This window comes from Anguilla anguilla, chromosome 10, assembly GCF_013347855.1.
Source record: "Anguilla anguilla isolate fAngAng1 chromosome 10, fAngAng1.pri, whole genome shotgun sequence".
NCBI lineage: Eukaryota > Metazoa > Chordata > Actinopteri > Anguilliformes > Anguillidae > Anguilla > Anguilla anguilla.
The window spans coordinates 37,694,486-37,718,438 of record NC_049210.1 but is presented as its reverse complement, the minus strand read 5'-3'; the positions used below and the strand labels follow the sequence as shown (position 1 = coordinate 37,718,438).

At 41.3% G+C, this 23,953-nt stretch overlaps 1 protein-coding gene across 3 annotated transcripts in view; it reads left to right on the top strand.

The window, feature by feature from the left end:
- Nucleotides 1–1,255: 1,255 nt before the first annotated feature.
- The window catches only part of rasgef1ba (RasGEF domain family, member 1Ba), a 73,289-nt gene continuing 50,591 nt past the window's right edge, over nt 1,256–23,953 (top strand). Inside the window, exons 1-3 of one of the 3 annotated variants that reach the window (XM_035379141.1) lie at nt 1,257–1,627; nt 16,431–16,478; nt 23,634–23,687. In XM_035379141.1, the coding sequence (XP_035235032.1) occupies nt 1,559–1,627; nt 16,431–16,478; nt 23,634–23,687 (171 nt within the window). In that variant the 5' untranslated portion in view covers nt 1,257–1,558. Of the gene's footprint in view, nt 1,628–16,430; nt 16,479–23,633; nt 23,688–23,953 lie in introns of all 3 variants that reach the window. The other 2 variants (XM_035379142.1, XM_035379144.1) reach the window with 2 other exon arrangements.

Sequence of the window (23,953 nt, the reverse complement as noted above, 5' to 3'; positions counted from 1 at the left end):
ATGCGCATGTGTGTGCGCTATGTGCGCATGGGTGAGTGTGTGTGTGTGTGAGAGAGAGAGAGAGAGAGAGAGAGAGAGAGAGAGAGAGAGAGAGAGAGAGAGAGAGAGAGAGAGAGAGAGAGAGAGAGAGAGAGAGAGAGAGAGAGAGAGAGAGAGAGAGAGAGAGAGAGAGAGAGAGAGCATGTGTTTGTACAGAAAATCCATTCCATTTTGAAAGATAAATGTAATACATGCAGTCACAGACTCCTGTGACCCACCATCCGTAGCCTGGCCCAACTGGGGACATGCAGAGTGCTGAAATGGGGGGGGGGGTTCTCCCCCCCAATGCAATGCATTATGAATATGCCACTGTCTGCAGATTCATCCACACACTTTGCCATTCCTGCCAAATGCCTTCTATCCAGAGATCTGGGATTTATGGTATCTAATGAAATATTTCATTAGTTTGAATTGCTCTACATGGGGCGCTTAGAACAACTGCCAGGGATGGAGAGAGGGAGGAAGACAGAGAGAGAAAGGGACAACCAATGAGTATATTTCAGGATTTGGGTATATTTTTCTGTACACAGTAGCAATATGTCTAGATCTATGTTTGTGCATTAATTTGTACATGTTCTTTTTCTGTGCTTTGGGAACATATGATTTATCTTGTCATGCCAATAATCTATTTTGAATTTGAAGACTGAGAGGCAGAGAGAGGTTGAGAGAGAGAGAGAGAGAGAGATACATATATGCACGTGCACATATCCCCCCCACACACACACACAATGAAATAAATATACAAATATAATTAATATTTATAATAATGTAGACATTTTCCATTCAATGGTCCTTCACATACAATTTCTGACCATACCATATAAATGCAGTTCAGTCGTTATCTGCAACTCCCCTCAGTCCCTGGTCATCCCAGTCACCGCACGTACAGTCTTTGCTCCCTTATGGGTTATCGCGGGACTCAGATACTGCATTCACAATTAATAGAATAAAATGCTTGAAGCAACCCGTTAAGGGAGGAGTGATTTCATTGACCGTGCATATTCTGCACCGACAGCAAGAGTTTCGACGCATCGTGAACTGTCTATTAAATAGGAGGTGGGCATGCAGCAACCTTGATATTGAATCGTTATAATTCCTCCCCACAACTAGGTAAATTCGGTTTCTGCATCTGTTTAGAGGCAAGGGAGGTGAAAAATGCCAACCCTGCGTTGGATGTCTTGCCTCCCCCTCGGCTGGTCCCTCCCATCCCACCGTGCCATGATAATAGTCACATTCAGCGGGAAAGGAAGGGGGCAGATATGCTAGCGCAGTATTTGAGCTGATGATTTGCAACGAATTAACTGCGTATCTGACAGCAGTGGAAGGAACCGCAGGAGCTGCTGCATCACACCTTTCTCGAGGTCTGGCGAGGCGAGTAATGCAGAGTGTATTCGTTCACGAGACAAAGAAGTTATTGCGGGGGTATTTCTACGGAATCTTTGGATATCTCTGTCATTGTAAAGGATTACCGTCCAGCGGTGCTTGTAATATCTAAAGGGAAACCCCGCTTACTTTTTATATGGCAAAGTTTCTCGCCGAGCTGTTGGGATGTACACTGCCGGAAAAGGGCACTTCTCCCATGTTCGAGGTAAGGCAGCTAATTTCCTTATATTGACGCGTCGGGTGATGGGTTTGTGTGACAGTCAAAGCACCTGCTTAAAAATATGACTTCGCACCTACGTATTTAAAATCGTCCTTTCCGACAGAAGATATTGCAATACGCCCTACTTGCAATCAGCGAGACACTTATAAGGCGTTAATTAATTGCAACGGGGAATTGAATATTCATTAGTCATATATACAGTACGTAGCATGTTCATACAAAATCACCTATGGGTATTTAGGTACACATTCTGCTAGTGTTTTATATACCCTGTTCTAATTTGCAGCGGTTTTCGTTTCCAGTTGTCTGGAAAGACGCCGGTTGTAAAGGAACTGCTGAGTACGCTCATTGCTATTTGGTCTGAAGTTTCTTGGCACTCGCCGAGTGCGTATTTGGGTCAGTGTGCCACAACAACCTCACCTGCAGAAAGATGGAGAACACCCCGAGTTTTAAACGGGAGCGCGGAATCGTCTCCCAAAGGGAGGCACATACTGTAGAGGCTCGAGACGCTATCGATATCGCTGAGACAAAAACTGATACTATATAGTCTCTATAGTGAAGGAATAAAATGTTATGAAAACTATAGAAACGTGTTGAACATGTTGTGTTGAATGTTTTAATCAATATTCACTCAAGTTTTTACCCCACCTCCTGAAGCAATAGCATGAAGAGAGACGTGCACTAACATTGATCATCAGAGAGACCTTGTTGCCTCTACGCTGTATTTATTGATGAAATGGACATCCCCTTTAATGGCTGGAGTGCAGACGTGCTTTAGTCAGCTCTGCGTCCGTTTTTGCTGACTTAAACTCCTACTCCATGACTTTGTGGGAGGAATACAAATCTCTCTCCAGACAGAAATCTCTACAGTGAAACAGGAGAGGGAAATCTGTGCATCCACAGGCCATGGCATCTGGTTTATAATTGTTTGGATTAGCTTGTCATTTCATTGGAATAATTTGTTGTATTGCCTGTCCAAGTAATTCAAGTGGTCTTAATACACAGCACACAAGAATATTACGTGCTAACTGATGTTCAGGTTGTGTCAGATGGCTCATGATCTGTGGGTACTGGTCCCAGCACAAAGGGAAAACAGTCATACAACCGATTAAGAAAAATTAAGCCTCTGCCAGTTATATAAGAGAAAATACAGGATTCTCTGTGATTCCATCAGATCAGCTGTCCAGCTGCTCCTGTAATCTTGCAGAGCCTCACTGTCACTGCCATCTCTCTCTCTCTGTCTCTCTCTCAGGATGGAGCATTTGTCCCCTCTTCACTGCAAGCTTATTTATTAATTTTTTTAATTAATTCTGCTCAAAATCTGCTGTCCCAGCGTGTCTCAGAACAGTGCACGGTGTTGCCCCGTCCGATCAATCTCAGAGCAGCCCCACAGGCACCTGACCCGGTGGCCTCAGTTTTTGGGCTGCCTGGTCACCCCTCATTTGTGATTCATGCAAACGTGAAGGAGGCAGGGAACCTGGGCTCGTCCAATCACATCGCGTCATTGTTCCCGACTGGTGGATTGCTGGAAACCTAACCAAGCAATGCCACAGATTCATAGCAACTGACAGGAGTTATTTTGTTGGAGGATAGCTCTGAAAAAGGTGTTATGAAGCCTGGGTTGCAGGAACGAGGAGTACATTGCGGAGTTTCCATGCAGTTTTGCTGTGTCGTCCACCCATGGTTTCTGGTCCCAAAAAACATGCTTTGTTTATGGTGGGGGGAGGAAGATTGCGGCGTTTTAGCCGAAGCAGATGAAAGCAGTTCTGTGGTTTTGTGAATTCAGTCCACATCTGGCACGTAGTTGCAGACAGATTCAGACCAAAAACACTGTCTGATCCCTCAGCATGGATTTAGCCTGTCTGAAAATATGTATTTTTTCCAAAAGTACATGAAGATTCATTGGTGGGTGAAACACTTCAGAAGACAGGACAAAAGGACCCCAAAACACATAGGGGTGAATGATTTAGTTTTGATGTGTAAGCAATGTAATAATGTTTCGTCAAAATAAATGTTTCGTCATTTAATACTTTTCCTCGCTTGCTGGTGATATGACTTAGCCAGCTAACACATTTGCCTTGCTAGCTGCTGTTTGTGCAAACTAGCTGGCCCTAAGACCTAGCTTGCTGCATCAAAAAGCCAGCTAGCTGCCCTCAGAACACAGCTAGTTACCACTTTGGGCAGTTAGGTGCCACAAAGATGCGGCAAATTATACTTAAATTTCTTTTAGAAGAAGGAATACCCGATTACAGAAGTATGCAAAAATGCACAATACAGGTTGGAGGATTCAGCTAAAGCAGTCACTCTGTGCCTTTAAGCATCCTGCAGACCAGGACCAAACTCCAGCGGTACCAGTGCCAGCTGCAGCTCCCAGCCCCACCGGCTTCAGGACAATTTATGTTCGCAGTAGTGAGGAGCACTGGTCTGTGTGCTCAATTTGAGAAAGGGGGATTGCGAGTTTGAATCCTGTGTGATCCCTCTGCCGCTGCATGGTGCTTTGTGCAAAATAACTCAATTGAGCTCCTGCAAAAGGATAAGGAGAAGGAGTAAGGAGGAAGAAGGAAGGAGAAGCCCATCTGGGACTGGATTACATAGCTCCCAATTTCTACAGCCCAGCAAGAGTGAGGTGAAGTTGTGAGGCTCTGTGGGATAATGAAATAATAAGTTTCAGGACTTTGTCTTTTTCAAAGGTGAGAGGTCTGTCCAGTCTGCTTCATCGTGGGAGTTAATCTCTTTTTTTTCCCAGGCCTTGTGTCCTTGGGCAGCAGATCATCCTCCTGCTGTGGGTCACCGCTGGATTTTATCAGCAATTACAGGAACCCGTTACCTTCGAATGTCTCCGATTGAAGAATAATTGGCTAGCCTAATAGGAGCACCTGGGCGACTGGTCCACTAAATAGCACACTTGAACCCTCCCTCTCCTCCCATAAAACGCAGACCTCTGTGCTCTGCACTTGATTGTTTTGCCACAGCCGTTAGGGGGAATTTGGGAAAGTACAGTGCGCTTTCGTTTTCTGAAGGAAAAGAAAGAAAAAAAATTTACGTGTCATAACAGTAAGCTCGGTGCTTGTTTGAACATGCTGTCGTGTTCCGGAAAGCCTTTCTTTGGAAGCGTTTGAGCAATTTGTGGCAATGCAATGTTTCTAGAATGATGTTCACTTCAAGTTTGCTATCCCTTGGGGGGGGGGGGGGAGGAGGGGGAGGGGGAGGGTTTCTCCTGGGGGAGACATAACACCTCTGCAATAATTAGACAAACAGCTGTATGTTTGGTTTGGGGAAGATTATTTATTAATTATTGCCGTTTCCGACTGAGCTGCAGCCCTTCGTATATGCGTGTAGCTGCTCAGAACTCAAGCTGAGCACCAGTAATTAGCCGCTAGAGATGACGGTTAATCCCGCTGATCAAAATTCAGTGGGTACACTGGTTCAGATTTCACCAGTCTCCGTGGACTGCCATGCTAGGAATTTTGATTCCATAAAAAAAAATAAAAAAAATAAAAACTCCACATCTACATCTCTTGGGGTATGCCAAAGAACAAGCAAAACTCAGCATACCAAGACAAATAAGCAAAAACTGAGTCAACCTCTTGGTTAATCATTTCATGTTTTATCCAAGAGAAGTACCTGCTATTTGAGATTTATGGAAAGCGGTAAAGCCAAAATGTATTACAAATACCCTTTAATTAAAGCTGGATCTGCACATTAGCCACTGAATGGTTTGATTACAAATCTGAAATTGTGGAGTACAGAGCAAAAAAAAGAAAGAAAAAATGCATTTGTCCCAGACATTTTATAACAGATTATATCTAGGTTAGCAGTTCCGAGAAATGCCGTTGGTTGCACCCACACAAACACAAAATCACGGAAAAACATCTTCACCCTTCCCCCTCCTGGGTTCCGGGCACTAACAAACTAAAATAAAGAGAAGAGAAAGTAAAACCCAGGACTGCTTTTCAGCTGCTGGGATCCGCTGGCCAACTTTTCATTTGACCGGTTTCTCTCTCTTAGTCTTGCGTGCTCAGAAACAAAACTGAAACGAAATTTAACTCGAAACGTGCTCTCGGTGTGAGCTCCCAGTCTCAGCCCCGAAGTGTGGAGAGCAGCACACCTTTAAGCACCTGGGCTACTTAAATAACGCAACCCAGGTGCATGTGCTCTCTCCACTAGCTGGCGCAGCTGAGATCCATTCAGTTCACTGCCAGCCCAAATGCTACAGGTATGTTTACATTCGTTTTTAGTTAAAAATGTTCGAGTTCAGTATTCTGAATAGTTTTTACAGAATCTAGATTCAGAAAACAATTTCCACTGCTTTCAGTTAAGTGAAAGTCTTAAGGCTTAGAAGAGATGGCCATTCCAAATATCCATTTTACTTTTACATTTGCTTTTTCATTTTATGGCATAAATTTCCCTCCATACCCTGTGGTGATTCATAAGTCACATGTACGTTTCTTGGCAGAGTTCACTTTCGCTGCCTGGCTGAATCACGGATTGTTGAAAATGGACAGATTTTGTGCTTTGAGAACTGCTTTCTTGCAGCTGCACCTACAGTAGAATGGTGAGGTGGGTGCCTCCTATAAGCAGCAGGTGAACTTAATGAAACGTCAGATCCTTTGAGCTTGTCAAGAATATTATACACTGAACATATCCAGGAACTGTGCAAGGCAACTCTGTAATGGGGTCTCTTTCTCATCTGCAAAATACCACAACTGACAGCTTTGCCATGCAGGAGAGTACATTTTAAATGTCGCAGAATTCCTCTCTCAAACTGCTAGTCACATCTCCCCATTAGAACTCTGTTAGTGGCTGTAGCATCTGCGAACATCCTTGACTGGGTCGTGTGCATATCAGAGAGGGGTTCATCTGAAATGGTGTCAGGCCTGGGATTGCGAACATTGAGAACGGCTCCGACTCCATCGCGTCCCGTCTGCCGGTGTCACCCTGTGCCTGGCACAGTGGTCATGAAGGCGCATTTTGAGAAGAGGACAAAGAGATGGAATTGGCTGCGAATGTTCGGAATGAACAGAGCGATTTGTTCATTGGAATGCCTTCTGTCTTGCAGTCCTTGCTTTTGGTTAACAGCTATCGTCCTGTTTTCGAGAAAACGTTTTGGCACTCAACCAGTCCTTCTGTCTGATTCTGATTTCTCTTGCTCAGTTGCACTGGAATAGTACTTTCTGTTTAATAAAGAGAAAACCAATCTACAACCACCCATTACACGAAAGCCCTCAGGAAACCATACTTTATATTTTTTAAAATAAAAATAGCTGCTAATTGCCTGTCTTTATTACCAGTTCTTTTGATTTTCATTTCATAGAGTTGTCAGCAGGGATGTAGCGATACATTGATCTGGATCGATATATCAGTTCAAAGGGCAACGACCTGATCCAATCGATAGAACCTGCAAAAATTGTTCTCTATCTTTATGAGTCATAGGAAAATGAATTTATATTTGCCCATAATCTTATGGTGGTTTGCTCTCTAGCAACAGTGCCAACATCATTGGTTTACGTTTCTGACTCAACCTCACCGTCACTTGTTCCGAAGTGCCAGGTGACATCAATAATTTTGTGCACTCTCAACCTCAAATTGTTTGAATGTGTACATTGTAACAGGATTGTGTTAGATGAATAATATATATTGATTGTTTCTTACTAGATCAGATAATTTTCTACAATACGATCTAAAATGGTGATATCGCCAAATATCGAACCGATGCCCCAAAAATTGAAATCGTATCCTATCATGGAGAAGCCTGAGGTTTACACCTCTGCTTGTTAACAGAACAACATGGTGGTGTGGTGATGTCTCGTCTTCAAGCACCGGTGTGAATTTTCATGGCCTCAACATGCACATTACAGGTGGACAGGGTGGAGAATTAATGAGCCTCCATCATTTCTGTTCTCACTCAGATTCCTAAAATTGTGAGGTTTTTAATGCTGGTGCTTTTGCACAGTTACAGCATTTTCTTTCCCTGGTTTGAGAGCTCACAAGCACAAGGTTTGTCCTTGGACAATAAAGAAGTCTTCCAAATGTAAGTTTATATTGACAGAATTTAAGTTCATTGTCCAGGCTTAGTGTATCATAGCAACCGTGTTCTAAAAATGAAAACAAATTGGTAAAAATTCCCTGTCTGTGCCGTTTCTCTTCAAATGTTTGAGCTCATGTGGTTGGCCTTGAAACAAGGAAACAAAAAAAGTGTGAGACCTGATATAAATTTAATTTCCTTCTTTACTTCAACACAGGTGTGCTATTCCATTCACAACCTCAATACATTCAAATGGAAGGGAAAAATCATAGATGAAGACCTGTTTGGTTAAAAAAAAATTAATTATTAAATGGGAAGATTTTATTTGCTACAGTGTGCAGGCATTTTTCCTATTGATTTGGATTCTGCCTCACCTGTACCTACGCTGTATTGGATGTGCTTCTTATTACTTAGTCCAAACCAGGAAAGGAAGTCATGGCCATACGGCATGTAACCCGCTTGGGGAGTCAGCAAGACTTAGGGAAATATTTCTTTCATTTGGTCTTCTGAATTTTTATTTTAACCCTCCTTGGAGGGGAAACACAGATAGAGGGTGAGCACACACCTCAGGTAATGAAATAAAGTGTTTCATGGATTTCGGTATTAGAAATGAAAAATAAACCAACTCTTGGCAAAAACTCGCAGCTTTTCAGCTTGTGTTGCAATCTCCCTTTCTCTCTGTTCCTTTGTGCCTACTGAGAGGTCAGAGCAGTTTATATGTTAAAGAGCTAACAGGGCGCACCTGTGTGCAATTTCTGCTCTGAGAGTAGGCGTGGCCTTAATTAGCCCAATTCCCCCCCAAAAATTGTCCTGTCAGAAGAAAAGCAAGGAAACCAATTAAATGAATGTGTGAAGAGGTGAGAAACAGGGAGGTCATTAATTATGCAGATGCTGATCAAGGACACATCAGATCTTCATTAACCTGCATTCAAATATTGTTTCTAATTGCAGTGTGCCTTGGGCAGTATAATCCATAAACTCAACACAAATTTATATTAATTTATAAGTTTATATTCGGTTAAAGAAATTATTGGGATATTTTGAATCATTTTGCATCTACAATTCCTGGTCTCGTTCTGACTAACGAGTCCCTGTTAATCAATAAAACAAATTTAAAAACAGCTTGATCATGTTTAATAAAACCCATTGCATTTATGACCACGTCTTCTTTTTGTGAATACATGGACCGGAATTCTCTCTGTTAATTGCATTTTGTATGCTTTGCTAATCAACAACTTGCCCTGGAACCACCGTGAAATGAAAATGCATCGATTATTATGTTTTCATTTTTTAATGTGTGTAATAATCATCTCATGGCCAAGGTGATAAGCAAATGCCCCCACTGGGGTTAATAAAGTATGACCTAACCCAACCCAACTAATCATCAGGAAAATATGGTGCGATATCCTGAGACGAGTAAATTGCATTTATAAGCTAATGTTTTCCCCATGAGACCCCATCCCCCACTGTCACCCCTCACCTTTCCCCGCGTCTGTTTGAACAGGAAGAAAGGCACAACCCTGAAATATATGCGCTTGCAATGGGAAGTGATTAGGCTCAAATCTCAGCAGAGCAAGATGTCACTCACCAGTAATGAGTTAATCAGGGAAGGTTTCTTTTGTAGCTTTGCATGGGGAATGTGCAATAAATTGAGTCTGCCAGTATGATTTTTAATCAGCTCAAGCCAGCCTTGCTTACATACTTCTGGCAGAAGGTAGACTAGCATTATAATGTTATATTGATATTTAAAAAAAAAAATCTGTTGAAGGATTTAAATGAAATTAAAGCACTCACTGGGTGAAACGTATCTTTGCAACATGTAATGTGTGATTTTAAAATTTGTTAATTGTGTCATAACTTCAGTACTTTTCATTTATGAAAAATGTTGGTGTGCAGCATATTTGGTCATGAAACTAGACTAACCACTGTGTGAGTGGTTGAGGAAGTATAAACATAACCAGGGGTATGTTACAGTATGCACTACCTATAGACATTTACAGTTAATACTACTCAAATTACACAGCACAGTTAAAATCTTATATGATCACATTAGAGGGCACATGCAGTTTTGAAAGAATATAAATTCCAAGTGGTGGGCCACAGAAAAATGTATTCACTGTATAGCCTTGGAAAGTTTTGGAACCATTGATGTGCAAGATTGTCAACCACTAGAGGGCATGCACTTACATAGTACTAACAAAGCTGGAACATGCACTACAACCACTGTTCGCCAATTGAAGAGAAAATGTTTACAAGATTTTTACTTGCTGATATGACCAATCGCTTTACAGAGTTATTAATGGTATGTTTTTATGCCCCCTCTTTCACATTTCCGTATATTAGAATATTTATCAGACAGTCTTATCAGAGCAACTTATACAGATGTTTTTTTACACACAATCCATTTATACAAGCAAATTTCCAGGTAAGTACCTTGTACAACAGCAGTGCCCCAGATGGCCAGGCAACTGAGTTATAAGGCATTATAACCATCACACTACACCACTACTGCAGATTTTCCCCTATTTGACATGCTAAGTTGTATTTATCTGAACCAGACAATTCATTCCCTGCTTCTGAGCCCTTTAAGGGTTAAGATCACAAATATGTAATTAGATTGTTCTTAACTGAAAATTAGAATACTGATGTAACAACCACTACTGGTAATTGAAAACATTGGAGTTCTAGAACACTGTTCAAAAAAACCTACTCTTCAAAGGGCTATGAACTCTCGATAAGTGCAATGGAGGTTACATGAGGCGAAGTAGTGAAGATCGGTTCAGGGAAGACACACTTCAGGCTTTGCTGAGCTAGCTGATGACAAGTGCCCAGCGTATTCCCAACTGTCCCTGATGGTGAGAAAACCAGTGGTGTGAGGCAAAAAAACAATGTGTGAATCAGGGGGACTACCACCCAAGCTATAAATAAGTACTGACTGACCTGCTTATGCCCTCCACTGCAGACAGTGCATCTCTGCCCTCAGTTGTCTCTTGCCTCACTGAGTCCACTGTCAAAAACATCTAGCTTCTGATTATAGTTTCTCCTGAAAATGTTTCTTAAACAAATAGAGTAGAACTTTCTCGGCTCAAAGGTTTGTGAAAAGTTTGAGCCTGTGTGTGAAAAGGTTGAAATTGCTTTTTAATGTGATGAATCTAGGGTTGCGAAAGTTCTTTTAAGGTGCTCAGTTTTCTGTAGGTTCATGCATTTCATGAATTTATGATTTTTCTATAACTGTAACTATCCTTTGAACTTAAAATCAAAAGTGCTGTAACTTCAAAGACAGCTCTCTGCTTTCAAAAGCATGCAATCTCCCTTCTGTAAGATGCACAGATTTTTTTTTTAAAAAAGCATTTGATTTATTTATGTTTTCCCAAAAGACCATTATAACGTTATTCATGTGGAAATACAGGGTCAGTGGTGCTGAAAGTCAACAATACCATGATTTTTTTCAATGATAAATACTTGTATGTCTGTAATAATAAAGGCTACTGCATGCTATGGGTAGCTTGTGTTACTGGAGATTGAATGCATTAACTTGATGGCTACTGGGGTTGAATCCCCAGTGAGACTTAAAAATGTACATGAATAGTCCAAGAACGTTAGGACTACCTGGTCCTAATTGTTAGTTGGGTTGACTTCTGTCCAAAATGATATCAAATGGATGTTGTTCGAAGCCTTTTAGGGGAGTTTTTGGAAGGACATATGAGTTGAGGTTAAGTGTACGTATTGCAGTAGTCAGAGCTGTACTGAGGTAAATGACATTTTGTGGTGGATATAGCATAACCTTCACGGTCCGCAGTCTCTTCGGAAGGATGTGTGGTGCATGTTCACCTTGTCTCGGATCTGACAGCTGGTGCCCAGCTGTTTACTTGCTCCGTTAAACACAATGTAAATGTAATTACAAGCTTAGCGCCTCTCTCTGAGCTGCAGGTACGTCTTTCTGAGCTTCTCTCGCACCCAGAAACTTTCAGTAAATAAAACAAACGCCACCTGGAATGACCTTGGAAGTCCTTGACCGACCGCACGGATCTGCCTTGTGTTCTGTCATTGGCTGGAACGCAAGGGAAGGGAGGAGTGGCAGCTTGAATATCAATCGGGAAATCTGTTTCTATGACACGACCGCTCCAAGGTTTGGATCAAAATTCACTCCACAAATGGTATCCTAATGAATTGAATATTCCCCAGGTGTCCCGATGCAATGATGTACTGAACAGGAGTTATTCCTGAAATGGAAAATGGTAACTTACCTTTTTATCTGTAGCGTTTCCTCATAATTATGTGCATTTTAATACTGATTAGGCATCCAATCAGTCCTGGATTGCCAGTAAAGGTGGTGTTTATGTAAAAGACAATGTCTGGCTCATTGTCTTGTCTGTGTATTTTGTTTTCATTTATTTTATTTATTTTGCAGTGGAGATATGATAAAAATGCATATGAAACCTGGTTTGCCTTGGGCAAGAACATGAGGACAGGCAGATTAAAATCTATGAGGAGATAAATATAATCGGTGTGGAAAATACTATGCTGACATCGTAAGACAAAATGACCAACCCTTATTAAATTATGCTCAAGGATAACCAGGTTCCCTGATTACCATAGTGATTAATTACGAATGTAAATAGGCAACCCTGTGAATCGCTTGGTACACAGTAGAAAGTGATCATACTAATTTACAAACCAATTAAAGGATTATTTAAATGAGAAAGATGTGATTGCTAATAGAGTCAATTTGGATTTTGTTTTTAAGTAATAAAAAAAAGTCCTGTTTTGTTTAGTTCGCTAAAATGAGTCCACCAATCCCACCCTTGCAGCGTTTGCACCTTTATCATGACCCATCCCCTGTCCCAGATTGCTTTGCTGCCTGATAATCAGATTGAAGGACCTATCTGTGGGGTGGAACCTCACCTAGTTTTCTTTGTTGATGACATAGACCACATTAAATGCTATGTTGTGTTCCTCCACTGTCTACATATTAGATATATGTATTAATAATAAATATTGATGAAAGATTTGTAACCTGTAGTCAAAGGTGTGTGAAGGCTTCTCTTTTCAGCCTCACAGATCAGATAGTCTCAATGCTCATGCAGCCCCCTCCCCCCCATCCTCTCATTAATTCCAGATCAGAGCCCTTCTCCTGTACTCAATCACTTGTGCCCTTGGGATCTGCGACAGCATATTCTACACACAGCTGCTCTTATACGGGCTGTGATTTACATACTCTACAGTTTTACATATTACATGTTATATACTGCTGCCGGATGTTTTATTGAAGCAATTCAGATTCTGGCACCATGCTCGGGGGTACCTACAGTCACAGCAGGTGCAGGGCGTCCTTTAACTGAACCTGCAATGATCCATTTATGAGCCTGGTTTTCATTCAAATCAGAACTAAGTCTTTGAAGTGTAATGCACGCTTTGGATAAATAAGTTACTATGAACTGTCTAATTGGCTTTTCTCTCAGCTGGACATATTTATCCTAAGGAATCCCCCGAGAATACCTCTCTCTTGCTGCTTCATCCTTGCCGTATCTGTGTCAAATTGTGCCTTATTGGCATGGCTTAACTGGATATAGCTTTGGGAAAATAGAAATTGTTTTGAGCTTCAAAACGTTTGGGAAAAAAAACTTCTTTTTTTTCTTGATTTGGCTCTGTACTCCATAACCTTAGATTTGTAATCAAACAATTCACATGTGGTCAAAGTGCTCATGCTCAGGGAATTATAAGAGGAAATATATAATTATTTCTTCTCAACTGTCTTTTAGTGTTCCTAGCAGAGCATTATTCCTTGTACTGGCCACATGCATTTATCAGTTCAGTAACCAAGCAACCAGCCCCCATTATGCTGTTCAGACCTTACATTGTGTCCTTCTGATGGCCATTAGGATAATGTATTCATACACCTTCCATTCATAGTACAGTTTCACACCAGTCACAGTCAATTCAGCCCAAGCTTCCTGCTCCTCCAGATAGAGAAACCAAATGAAAATACTGCAGATGAAATGGATGGAGAGGGCAAAATACTGCTCAGCAATGGTGACCCTTGCCTAATGTGCTTCTGCAGTAATTCCAATTGCCATCAAGCTGTTCTCATTCAAATGCAATACAGCCAGCCTGGAAAACAGCATTTTTCATTCTGCGGGTTGTCCAAAATGATGACATTTTTTGAAAAATACATGACAAGAAGGATTGTGTTCAGCAGGATATGGTACCTCATTTAAAAAATATCACAAATCAAGATGAACATACAATGTTCTCCTTGCAAAATATTCCACTTCTGCTAGGGATAGTTACTTTGCTGATTCAAACTATACAGCAGGGATCTCTCCGGAGTGTTATTTGCCCTTGACAACGTTCCACGCACGGAGTGATCACAGCACAGCTAGTTCAGGTGGGCTGGGGTGAGTTAGCAGCAGTGGAGTGGAGTGTCACTTCTCAGTGATTCAGTAACCTGCATGTGTTCTGTGGGGGGCCAGGTGGAGGGAGGGCGGAGGGGGGAGGTAGCTGATGCAGCTGGTGACAAGCGAGGAGCCTCTTTTAACAGACTCCCCTGCAGGCCCTTAATTCCCTGTTTGTCATCCCTTGCTGGGCGAGAAAATGCCACGCTGCTTTTTTTCATACGGTAGACCTGAAATCTGTCATTCTGGTATGAAAGCACACATACACACACACAGACACATGCACAAACACATGCACACACACACACACACACTTTCTCTTTCACGCACACTCAGTCTCTCACATACACACACAATATCTGTTACACATATTCTCTCATATGCAATCTTTCTGATACACTGATATCTCACCATGCCAGTGTATGCACATGCACACACACACACACACACACACACACACACACACACACAACAGCTTCATGTATTATTCCCCTGCTGTGTGCTTGGTAATGAAAGTGTGGGGCCACACAGACAGAAAGAATCTGGGTGTCTGTGGTCTGTGGAATTATATTAAGTATATGATGCTTATGTACACTATGGAAGTATATTATCTAATGGTAGTGCATTATTTCTCCATGAGCACTCACTGCTGATTGACCAACACACTGTGACTGATGGACAAGCTGTCTTCACTACATGGAAATGGATCAGTTTATCTTTCATTTATTTATTTATTTTATTTTAAAGACGAGTGCTTTGATCTTTAACAAAATGGCAGGCAAAGCAAACCTAACAGGAGGAGGAAGGGAAGGTTCCGGGATGGGCTGTAAAAATCTGTCCTGTTAATTGAAATGTCAGCGTGAGTCTTGTTAATAGAGACTTCTTGCTATTTTACTTCTGCTGAGCAACACATGCCCACATGGGACCTCATTTAAGAAAAGATGCCTCTCGCCCTCTCGTTAATGGCAAATGGCCTTTCCAAGCTAGCCAATGTACAAAGACTTCATGCACCCTATCAGTCCTCCCCCCTCCCCCCCCCCTCCAAAAAAAAAACTGTACAGATTTAATTAGCATGTTCACACTTTACCGTTATCCAGACAACTCACTTGGGATGTGACGTTTCTCTCTTTTAGCATTAATTAGTGTTAGCCTTGCCCCCTAAAGTGATGTATGACTTTATGTAGTGCCGAGAGCTGTTAGATTGAGCAACCTGAATGTGTTGCTAGACACATCTTGACTTATTGCTTCTCCTGAAATGAATTTTTGATTGCACCTCATTATTATTATTTTTTTCTGGCCGTATCCTGTGGTTCAAAATAATTTGTCAGTATTTTAAGAATAAAGAACATTGGTTTCTAATAGTAACTCAGTAATTAGTATACCATGATAGATAATGCAAGGAAGGAAATGGCTATTTCGTCGTTTAAATGAGCAGAATTCTGGGATTGGATGACTCTTCATGGTTGTATTCTGAGCAGTGGAGGACCTATTTATCAGCAGTGGCTTGGAGCTGGAATGCTGTAGCAATTCATAAATATGTTTTTTTCCCAAATGTTTACATAAAAACCTGATTTTATACCATAGAAATTCATGCTATTTAGTAAAATAACAAAAAAATACACATGAGTACTCAAGAGCCTTTTTGTAAAGGCGTATGTCCCTCTAAAGCTACAGGGATGGAGATCTAATAAGTCTACTCTGCATATTAGTCCTGACATATTGCAAAATTTCAAAGAGAGAATCTGCCGTCTTTTCAACAACCTAATGAGCCGTTCCCCCTGATGAATGTGTCTGCCGAAATGACATCATTCAAATGTCCCAAATACGGGAAGGGAATGACACGAAACCTGATTCTGCAACCAATTAGTTTGTGTTTGGAGCATGAAAGTGACTGTCACTATGATAAGCCAATGATGCCATTTGCATTCCTGTCGTGTGCCCTGGCAGGCTCGTAAATGGAAATGCAGCGGTTTCCTGCCAGTCGACGCCTGTTATCTTTTTCGTTGCTTTGACTCACTCCCGGTCTCCGAGCTTTCATTTATTCCTGTGCGCGGCGCAACTTAATTTGTAAAAAAAATTCTTGTGTGCCGTGTATCGCTTTCTTATCCGTGTAGGCTACACCGTTTTAATTGAGGAGTTGACAAAACCCGAGCACCAAAGTTGCTTGTTAGCAGCAATGCTCCGCTGGAGCAGAGGATTGTGGGATATGCAGAGGTGTCTGCTTTACGCGCGTGGAAGCGGCGGCGCGTAATGATTAAAGGAACATCCCAAGGCGTGTGTAAATCGGGGAATGGGTTCCTACGACGAACTTGTGCGTTTCTTTCTCTACCAGCTAATGAATCTTACCTCTTTCTCTCCCTCCTTGCAGTCTCGGAGTCAGCCCCATATAGGATTGAGACACGCCACCAAGCAGAGGGTATGTTGCAGCTGAGGCTTTTGCCTCCTTCATTTTTATTGTAGCAATCAACAATTTTTTTCCCTCGCTTTTTTCATCTAAATGTATTTTTCTCCCATCCGTCATGAACATCATTATAAATGAGAGCAATTGCTCTCCTATCATAAATACCAAAATGGTATTTTTCTGGCATATTTTTAAATAGCTTTTTTAAGTACCATTTCCTGTCTTTCTATTTTGAATGCTTAGGCTATCCCATTGACATGGCATCATTTTCCAATACACATCCTCCAAAACACCATCCTCTGTTTGTCTACAATCTGCAGCCCACAAATTGAGATACGTAGCCATTGCAGCAGAAGACTATCCCTCATCCACAACTCACTCAGAAACCTTCTGGCCACAAGGAGTCACTATAGCACCCTCCCTACAACATATTATTGCCATTATGTGGTGCCCAACATCCAATCACAATGTCCCTCTAGCACACTTAGGCTTCTGAAACGCGAAGGGCCAGTTCTTTACCCCACACAAGGGGCCCTCATACAACAGAATACCGTGACCCAAAAGCTCCTTCAGATGACCGAACTGTCCGCCGTCTCTTGCGATGCAGGAGCCCTGTGGGAGACGAGAAAGTGCGCGAGCGGCACAAATCCGGAGCCCGGGCTTTAATCCCGCGGCGTGTTTACGGTCACGGTTTTATCGCCGGAATCCTCCGGAATGCTTAAGGGCATCGTCGGCCTTCCTGCATTCTAATTCCCTCTGTCTGTCAGAACCTGTGCTTTTCCAAGCCGCTTTCCCGTACTGTCTGAACATAGTGTCTGATTCAGGGTAAAGTGAATGATCCTGTTCTTTTGGCCTGTCGGTCTCTGCTCTCTGTTCGAGGCGGTCAGAGGCTGCTGTTTTACACCTTTTGCAGTTATGACTGTGAACCTGTAATATTGCCATATTTGTTCCATATGCAGGCTGTTCATTTCTCTTGCTGTGATTGCAGCAATTGAATAAAAAAGCAAGCAAGAACAGGAAAGCTGTTGAACTAATGTAACTGCGGCACTCAGTTTTCCAGACTGTAGAGCAACTGGAGAGAACTCGAAATGCTGAATGCTTTGATTCTTTCAGGTCACAGAGTAACACCAAATGGTGCTGAAAGCCTCTAAAATGTTTGTCAGTTGACTCTTCTGGGGATGCAATTGCAAATATAACATTTAAAACTGTCGCCAGGGGAAACAGCTTTCAGCCTTATATCATTATTTCCCCCAATGTTTGATTTAATGCAAAATCACGGTTTAATCTTTATTTGGATGCTGTGGACTTTCAGATTAAATTGCTTTCTCTGAAGTTAAACCTTTTTCAATTCTTCTTCCACAGTGGAGATACAGATGACCCTGAAAGGTGTCATTTGTGAATCATAAGAATTCTCACTGATTTCGGAGTGTCGTAGTGTTCTGCTAGGGAAGCTCTGTTTTGTGTTTTTTCACTCAGTAAACTGCCTACAGTGCTGATGCATTTCAGTAGAGCTGGACAATGCACTATTATACTAAAAAACGCTTTATAAAAGCACCTTTTAAATGTTTTCTTATATCTCATGGAAGTTAGACATGATGCAGTGCAGTGTGTTCAGATATTTATAGTGACAGTGTCGCTAGATGCAGAGTTGTGGTTTGAGAGTGAGTGGAAGAAAAGATGCCGGTTGCCAAGTCTTGGGGACTGTCTCTTTTGTTGAAATCCAACTGTGCTATTCTGAAACCCTACTTTGCAAAATCCAGTTCTCAGTTCAGCCTAATCATTCTCATTCTAAGACACTCAAAAGGGCCAGTGTTGTAGTAATGACTTAATCTTGAATTATGTTTTGAGTTTGGAAATCTTCCTGGTCTTGGTGCGGTTTGATTTAAATCAGACACAACAGGCCGGGCATTGCTATTTAAAGTCAGGGATATGTCATGTCTGTCTGTAGTGGCTAGACACAATTGGCTTCATTCTACTTAGATAGAGTTGGCTTAAGTCAATCAAGAATCCCCTGGATTGACTTAAGCCCACTCTAGTAAAATAGAGTGAACTTAAGCCAGTCAGAGTTCTTTGGATTGCCTCTTCATAAGCTCTCTTTAGCTACTTTCCCAGTGTCTACAGGCTAGCAGTTGCTGTCAAAGAGAGAAATGCCTCTCCTGTAATCTGGGCTAGCTGCCCTGTACTTGGCTGGGTGGCTTGTGGCATGGAAAACAATCACTGGCTCATGAGCGAGTGTTTTAGAGTAGTGCAGGAACATTATTGTGTATTTTTATCAAAATGAACTGAACAAGACAAAGTTTAAAGCAATTTATATTCCGGCTGCATTCCTTATTTACAAGGATTCCAAGGATCTTTGCTAGAACCTGCAATTTTAGATTACAAGGCCAGCTCAATAGTTGTTACAGGTCACCCTTAATATTATGAATTGCTTTTTGTCACACCTACTAGCTTTTGCCTTACATTACACAACCTGAAATTGTTTCATTTTTAGGCTACATGCGATTAACTGAGAAAACAAATAACAGACCTCTTGTAGTAGATAAATTATGTTTATTTGGTGCAGAATCTGATTCTGTAGTACATTTCAGATTAAGGATTTCTCTGGGGCTTTTCAGCATGGTTTCACATCTGACACAATTTCACTCACACACCAGTCCTTTCATTTATATAATCTTTCATCTTTCAGATACATATATAATTGAATAGCTCATCTGGCTAAACTGCATTTGGATTTGGTTGGTTTTTATTAAAAAAATACTTCCATAGGATTTATATTTCTGCAAGCATTTCATCATCATAAATCCATAAGTGTAATCCCTTGTAAAATGAAACAATGGGCAGGCATCACATCACGTTTCTGATAATAAAATGCTTTATTACATTTTTATATCTGGACACCCAGCATTGTGCTGTGATGACCTGCACATGGTTTCAAATTAAAACTGACCAAAAATGATATACGGAGTCCTGTATTCTGTTTCATGATGACAAATGGTAATGTTCAGCCATTTCCCTATCTGCAGTCTGACCTGTTCTGGCAGTCAGGCAGTGGCAGTTTCAGACAGAACCTTGTTTTAAGGTGAGGCTTTAACAGCACCTCATAACTGTAATGGAGGGGTCAAGGGACAGGCTTATGTATAAATCTTATAGGGATTCACAAAAAGAAAGTCATTCCACCCTGGCCACCCTACGCATTTGGGTCAACACAGATTCCTATATGGCTTTCATGGAGGGAGAATTTCTGGTAATGGATGTCTTTGTATTATATTGTCGGCAAAGTCGTGGCTTCAGTGCTGATTGGCTAGAAATGAAATGAGTTCAAAGGGTGGAACACCATCTTTCCCTGTTTCAAAGAGTGTCCTGAGGGTCACACTAAAACTCTTATAGGATACTGTTCAGTAGTCCTAGCTTCAGCCGGTGTGCACTGGGTTCTGTGTAAAACACTGTACACGACAGATGGGGCATGTTTCACAATTTTTTTTTGAATACACATTTGCAGCAAAAGCTGAAATTAAGCATGCATTTAGATATACTTGCATAAACATGAGAAGCAAAAGATCAGCATTAGAATTTAAAAAGACATTACGATGACAACCTTATCGATGCACAGGCCACATACTGTGAATATAATAGGTGCTCAGTGGTAGCACAGTGAGATGTACATCTGAACCTGTCCTGTGTCATTGTCTTGATGTCCTGAACTGCCCTCGATTTAATTTCCTGTTTTGAAATTCTGCCATGCGCTGTACACAAGGGCCTTTCAGCCACTCGTAAATGAGCCTCGTCTGAGGTGTTTGAATATTTGAATATTCTGCCAAAGTCTGTGTATTCTGCCTATTAATGTTTCATAGAGCATTGCTCAGCTGAAACATGAATAACTAATGAGGCGAAGAGGACAGGAGCGAGCTCCACACTGTCAGTGTTTTCTGTCCCTCAAGGTCTCTCAAGGTCTATTGGCAGCGAGGATGCTTTCTGGCGTGAACGCCGTTTTATTTATTTCACTGTGAAAATCCACCAAAAAAACAAATTTTCGCTGCAAATGAACGGGAGGGTAGAAGTGGGAGGGGAATGGAAAGGATCTTGCACGGCCAGTTAACAGAAGGTGGGAGGGATTAGGTGGCTATCGGCAGAAAACCAAAGTGATAAAACATTTGAAAAAGGGAAACCGGAGCTAAGTGCTGTGATAAGTCTAGTGATCGTTAAGGATTACAGAGCCAGGACAATGGCTTGATATTATTTCTGAAGAGTGGCACCTCCTACAGCACAATGTCCCCATTACTGTGCTGCACCATTGGATTTCCCTTGGTCCCTTACCATCTTCAATCTAAGTACTGCAGCCCATGCAATGCCTCTTATGATGCAGCTATTTGGAAAGAGAATATACTAGAGTATAGTATACAGGTCTAACCGTAAGGTATTCCTTTGCAGATCTACCATCTAGTGGCGAGAAACCTTGTTGCTTATAGGATGTAGGATTTAAAACTCCTTCAGACATTAGATTTGCATTAATCAAAAGGAAAATAAACACATTTTGTGGGACTGAGAGCTTAAACACAAACAGTGCACAAAGGTTAGAGTGAGATGTAGGGGATTTATAAAGAGAGGATAAAAAGATACAAACTCTTTAGGATTTGATTTATACAATCCCCCTTTTCTAATAATGTTTAAGAGGATTGGCGATTCATTGGATTTTCAGGGTATGGGCCAGTTATCTTCAGTTAAAATGACCCAATTTCAAACAGTTAGGAAGACCACTCCTTTTAGCAGCACCATGTTCAGAGCAGGACTTTCCAGTGATTCGATTGCTGTTGAGGGGCCATGGGGGTGTTATTACAAACACAGGCAACCCACTTTAGGAGAGTCAACATTTAACTAAGCCGAGGCTGAGAAAATGTCCCGCTTATTGATTCCCTGCCTGACTCTCTCCTGGGACAGGCAGGATAATGCAGTAGCTGTATGCATCTGCATGCAGCTGTGGGAGTTTACGCAGAAAGCCGTCAGTGCTCAACTTGAGGTGATTAGGTTCGAATTGTTCATCTTGATAGCCTCCCATGAAACAACCCACCGTCTTTCTATTCATCGTCTCATTTGATATTGTGAACATCTTCATCTTGAAGCCTGATTCTATATCAAGACAGTCAATGCTTCACTATTTAGATGATATAAATCGACTTTTTATTGTCTTGTGGAGATCAAGCAGGCATGCTAAATATCAGTTGATGTATCTGCCTAAAGTGTCAATCAGTTCTACTATCTTGGCACTTAGTGAAATACCTGTCTCTAGGGAGCTCAAGCCTGAGCATGTATTATTGGAAATGATCTGAGCCATGCTAAGAGAGTGTGACGGGTGACATTGGCAAGTGTCACTGTGCTGCACATCACAGGGATGTACTACGACACAAGATTATGCAGTTAGCGAGCCAACTTAAGCTTTCACTCTGGGTTTTCTGTATCACAAAGCTGACTCACTTTAAATCAGGGTACATCACCATGGTAATTTACACTGCACGGCTAACCAGATTTGGGGCAGGTTATGCCCAGGCTATTGGATTGGGACATACAAGCACTGCCCTTTGACCAATCAACTCCTTGGAAAAAGGCATCTCCTAATGTCTCCTAATTCTTCCTAATGACTGTGCAGAATTTACCTTTTGATAATTTCCATTTATGCCCCCGCGTTCTACTGACAGAACTCAACCTGAAGAATCTTGTTCACTTTGTTAATTCCTTTTATGAATTTAAAAGCTCGATTGAAAGCCTTGAATGCTTTTCAGTGAATACCACTGTTTACTGTTTAAACAGCCAGTCAGATCGAATTGTAAAGGCAGCATATAAAAGCTCATTTAAAGACGTGTAGTCAGGCTGCTCCTGTTTTTAATCCCGGTTTGAGGCCACAGTGGTCATCACATGACTGCTGACATTTGTATCCACCCCTCAATCGCTACGCACGTTTCTACCACAGAAATACACCCAGAAGGGCCTGATACTTCATAATGTAAGCATTTCACAAAACACTGCGATTTCAGGGAAAACGGCTTAGTTTAACAGATTGACAGCTTAGTTTAACGCCATTATTTCTATGGTATAATGTAGTCTGCAACTCATGGACTTGGCTGTCAGTTGTGAGTCATGTCATGTTTAATCTAATTTCCCTTGAATTCCTTTGAAGCTGCTCATATGTTGGGCAGGTGGAATAAGCCCATGCTATTTTTGCATGGGTAGTAATGCATATAGACAGGTTATTGTTCATGTCATAGTTCTTGTAGAAGACTGCTTTTAGTTTTATGCTTGGTTAGTTCTACACACACAGTTGTCTTTATTCAGTTGTCCTTTTCCTGAGACTAGCTGGTTGCATTGCACCCCATAGTGCATCTTGGGAGTTTCAACTATCGCCTAATTATTTGGATCACTCAGTGCTCTACTTGTGCATGAAAGCACTTTATTTTGCTGAGTCAGCTGTTTCTTTATTTAAACCCTCAACTTTAATTAGCTGAGCGGGCTGCATCGAAATAAAATGTGGATGACGGCCATTACTCTCAGTTAAGGCACTTGTCTAAATATAACGACACTTCTTTTTTTAGCAGGATAATTAAACATCATTGTGGCTTCTGCATTAATGCGATGGTCGGGTGTTTAAGAAAGCTGTTGAGGAACTCAACTTTGAGTTTTCCTCAAAGTCCACCTGAAATGTATTAGTGTTAAGCATTCTCCATGTCATAATTTCACTCCATTCATGATCAAGGTTTCCTTTCATCATCTGTGAAAGTGAGTTCACTTTATGAAATCATTTAGACATCATGACATCATGGCTATTCTTTGTATTCTGATGCCTGATTTGGTCTGAAGTATTTTAAAAAAATGAAAACAGTTATTTTCAAAATGAGCACAGTGAATAAAAACAGTTTGGATACACCTTATATTGAATGCTAAAAAGAAATAGTAATTGCATTTTAATAACAGTTGTACGTGGTCAAAGCCGGTTTTACTGACAGTTTTATAACATAATGATGCAAGACCACTCTAGGCAACTATTTACTGTGTAGTTGCTACTTAAACATAATTAGTGCATGGGCTAAGTGTCAGGCTAATTAAGAAAGAAATCTGAAATGTACCCACCGTCAGTAATTTGTGTTCGGGTTAATGATGTAATTTGATCTCATTCATTTCCAGCCCACCATCTTTGGGACATTGACAAATGAGAAACCCACATGTGACCACAAAAGGGTAAGAGCAATCCTTCAACACTCTGAATGCTGGATATCGCTGTTTGACTCAAATGGAGCTACTATTTGGAAGGTTGTCCGTGGCCTGTTGTAACGTTGTCTCACAGACATAAACAATTCTTGACTTCAGGTTTGCTGTCAAAAAGGATTGGTTGAGAAATGAAGGTCACCTTGCTTTTATGTCACTACCAGATTCTTGACAGGAGAAATATGTTGACTTCCACACATGCTACTGTAGCAATGGGAGAGTTAAGCTCTGTGATCTGT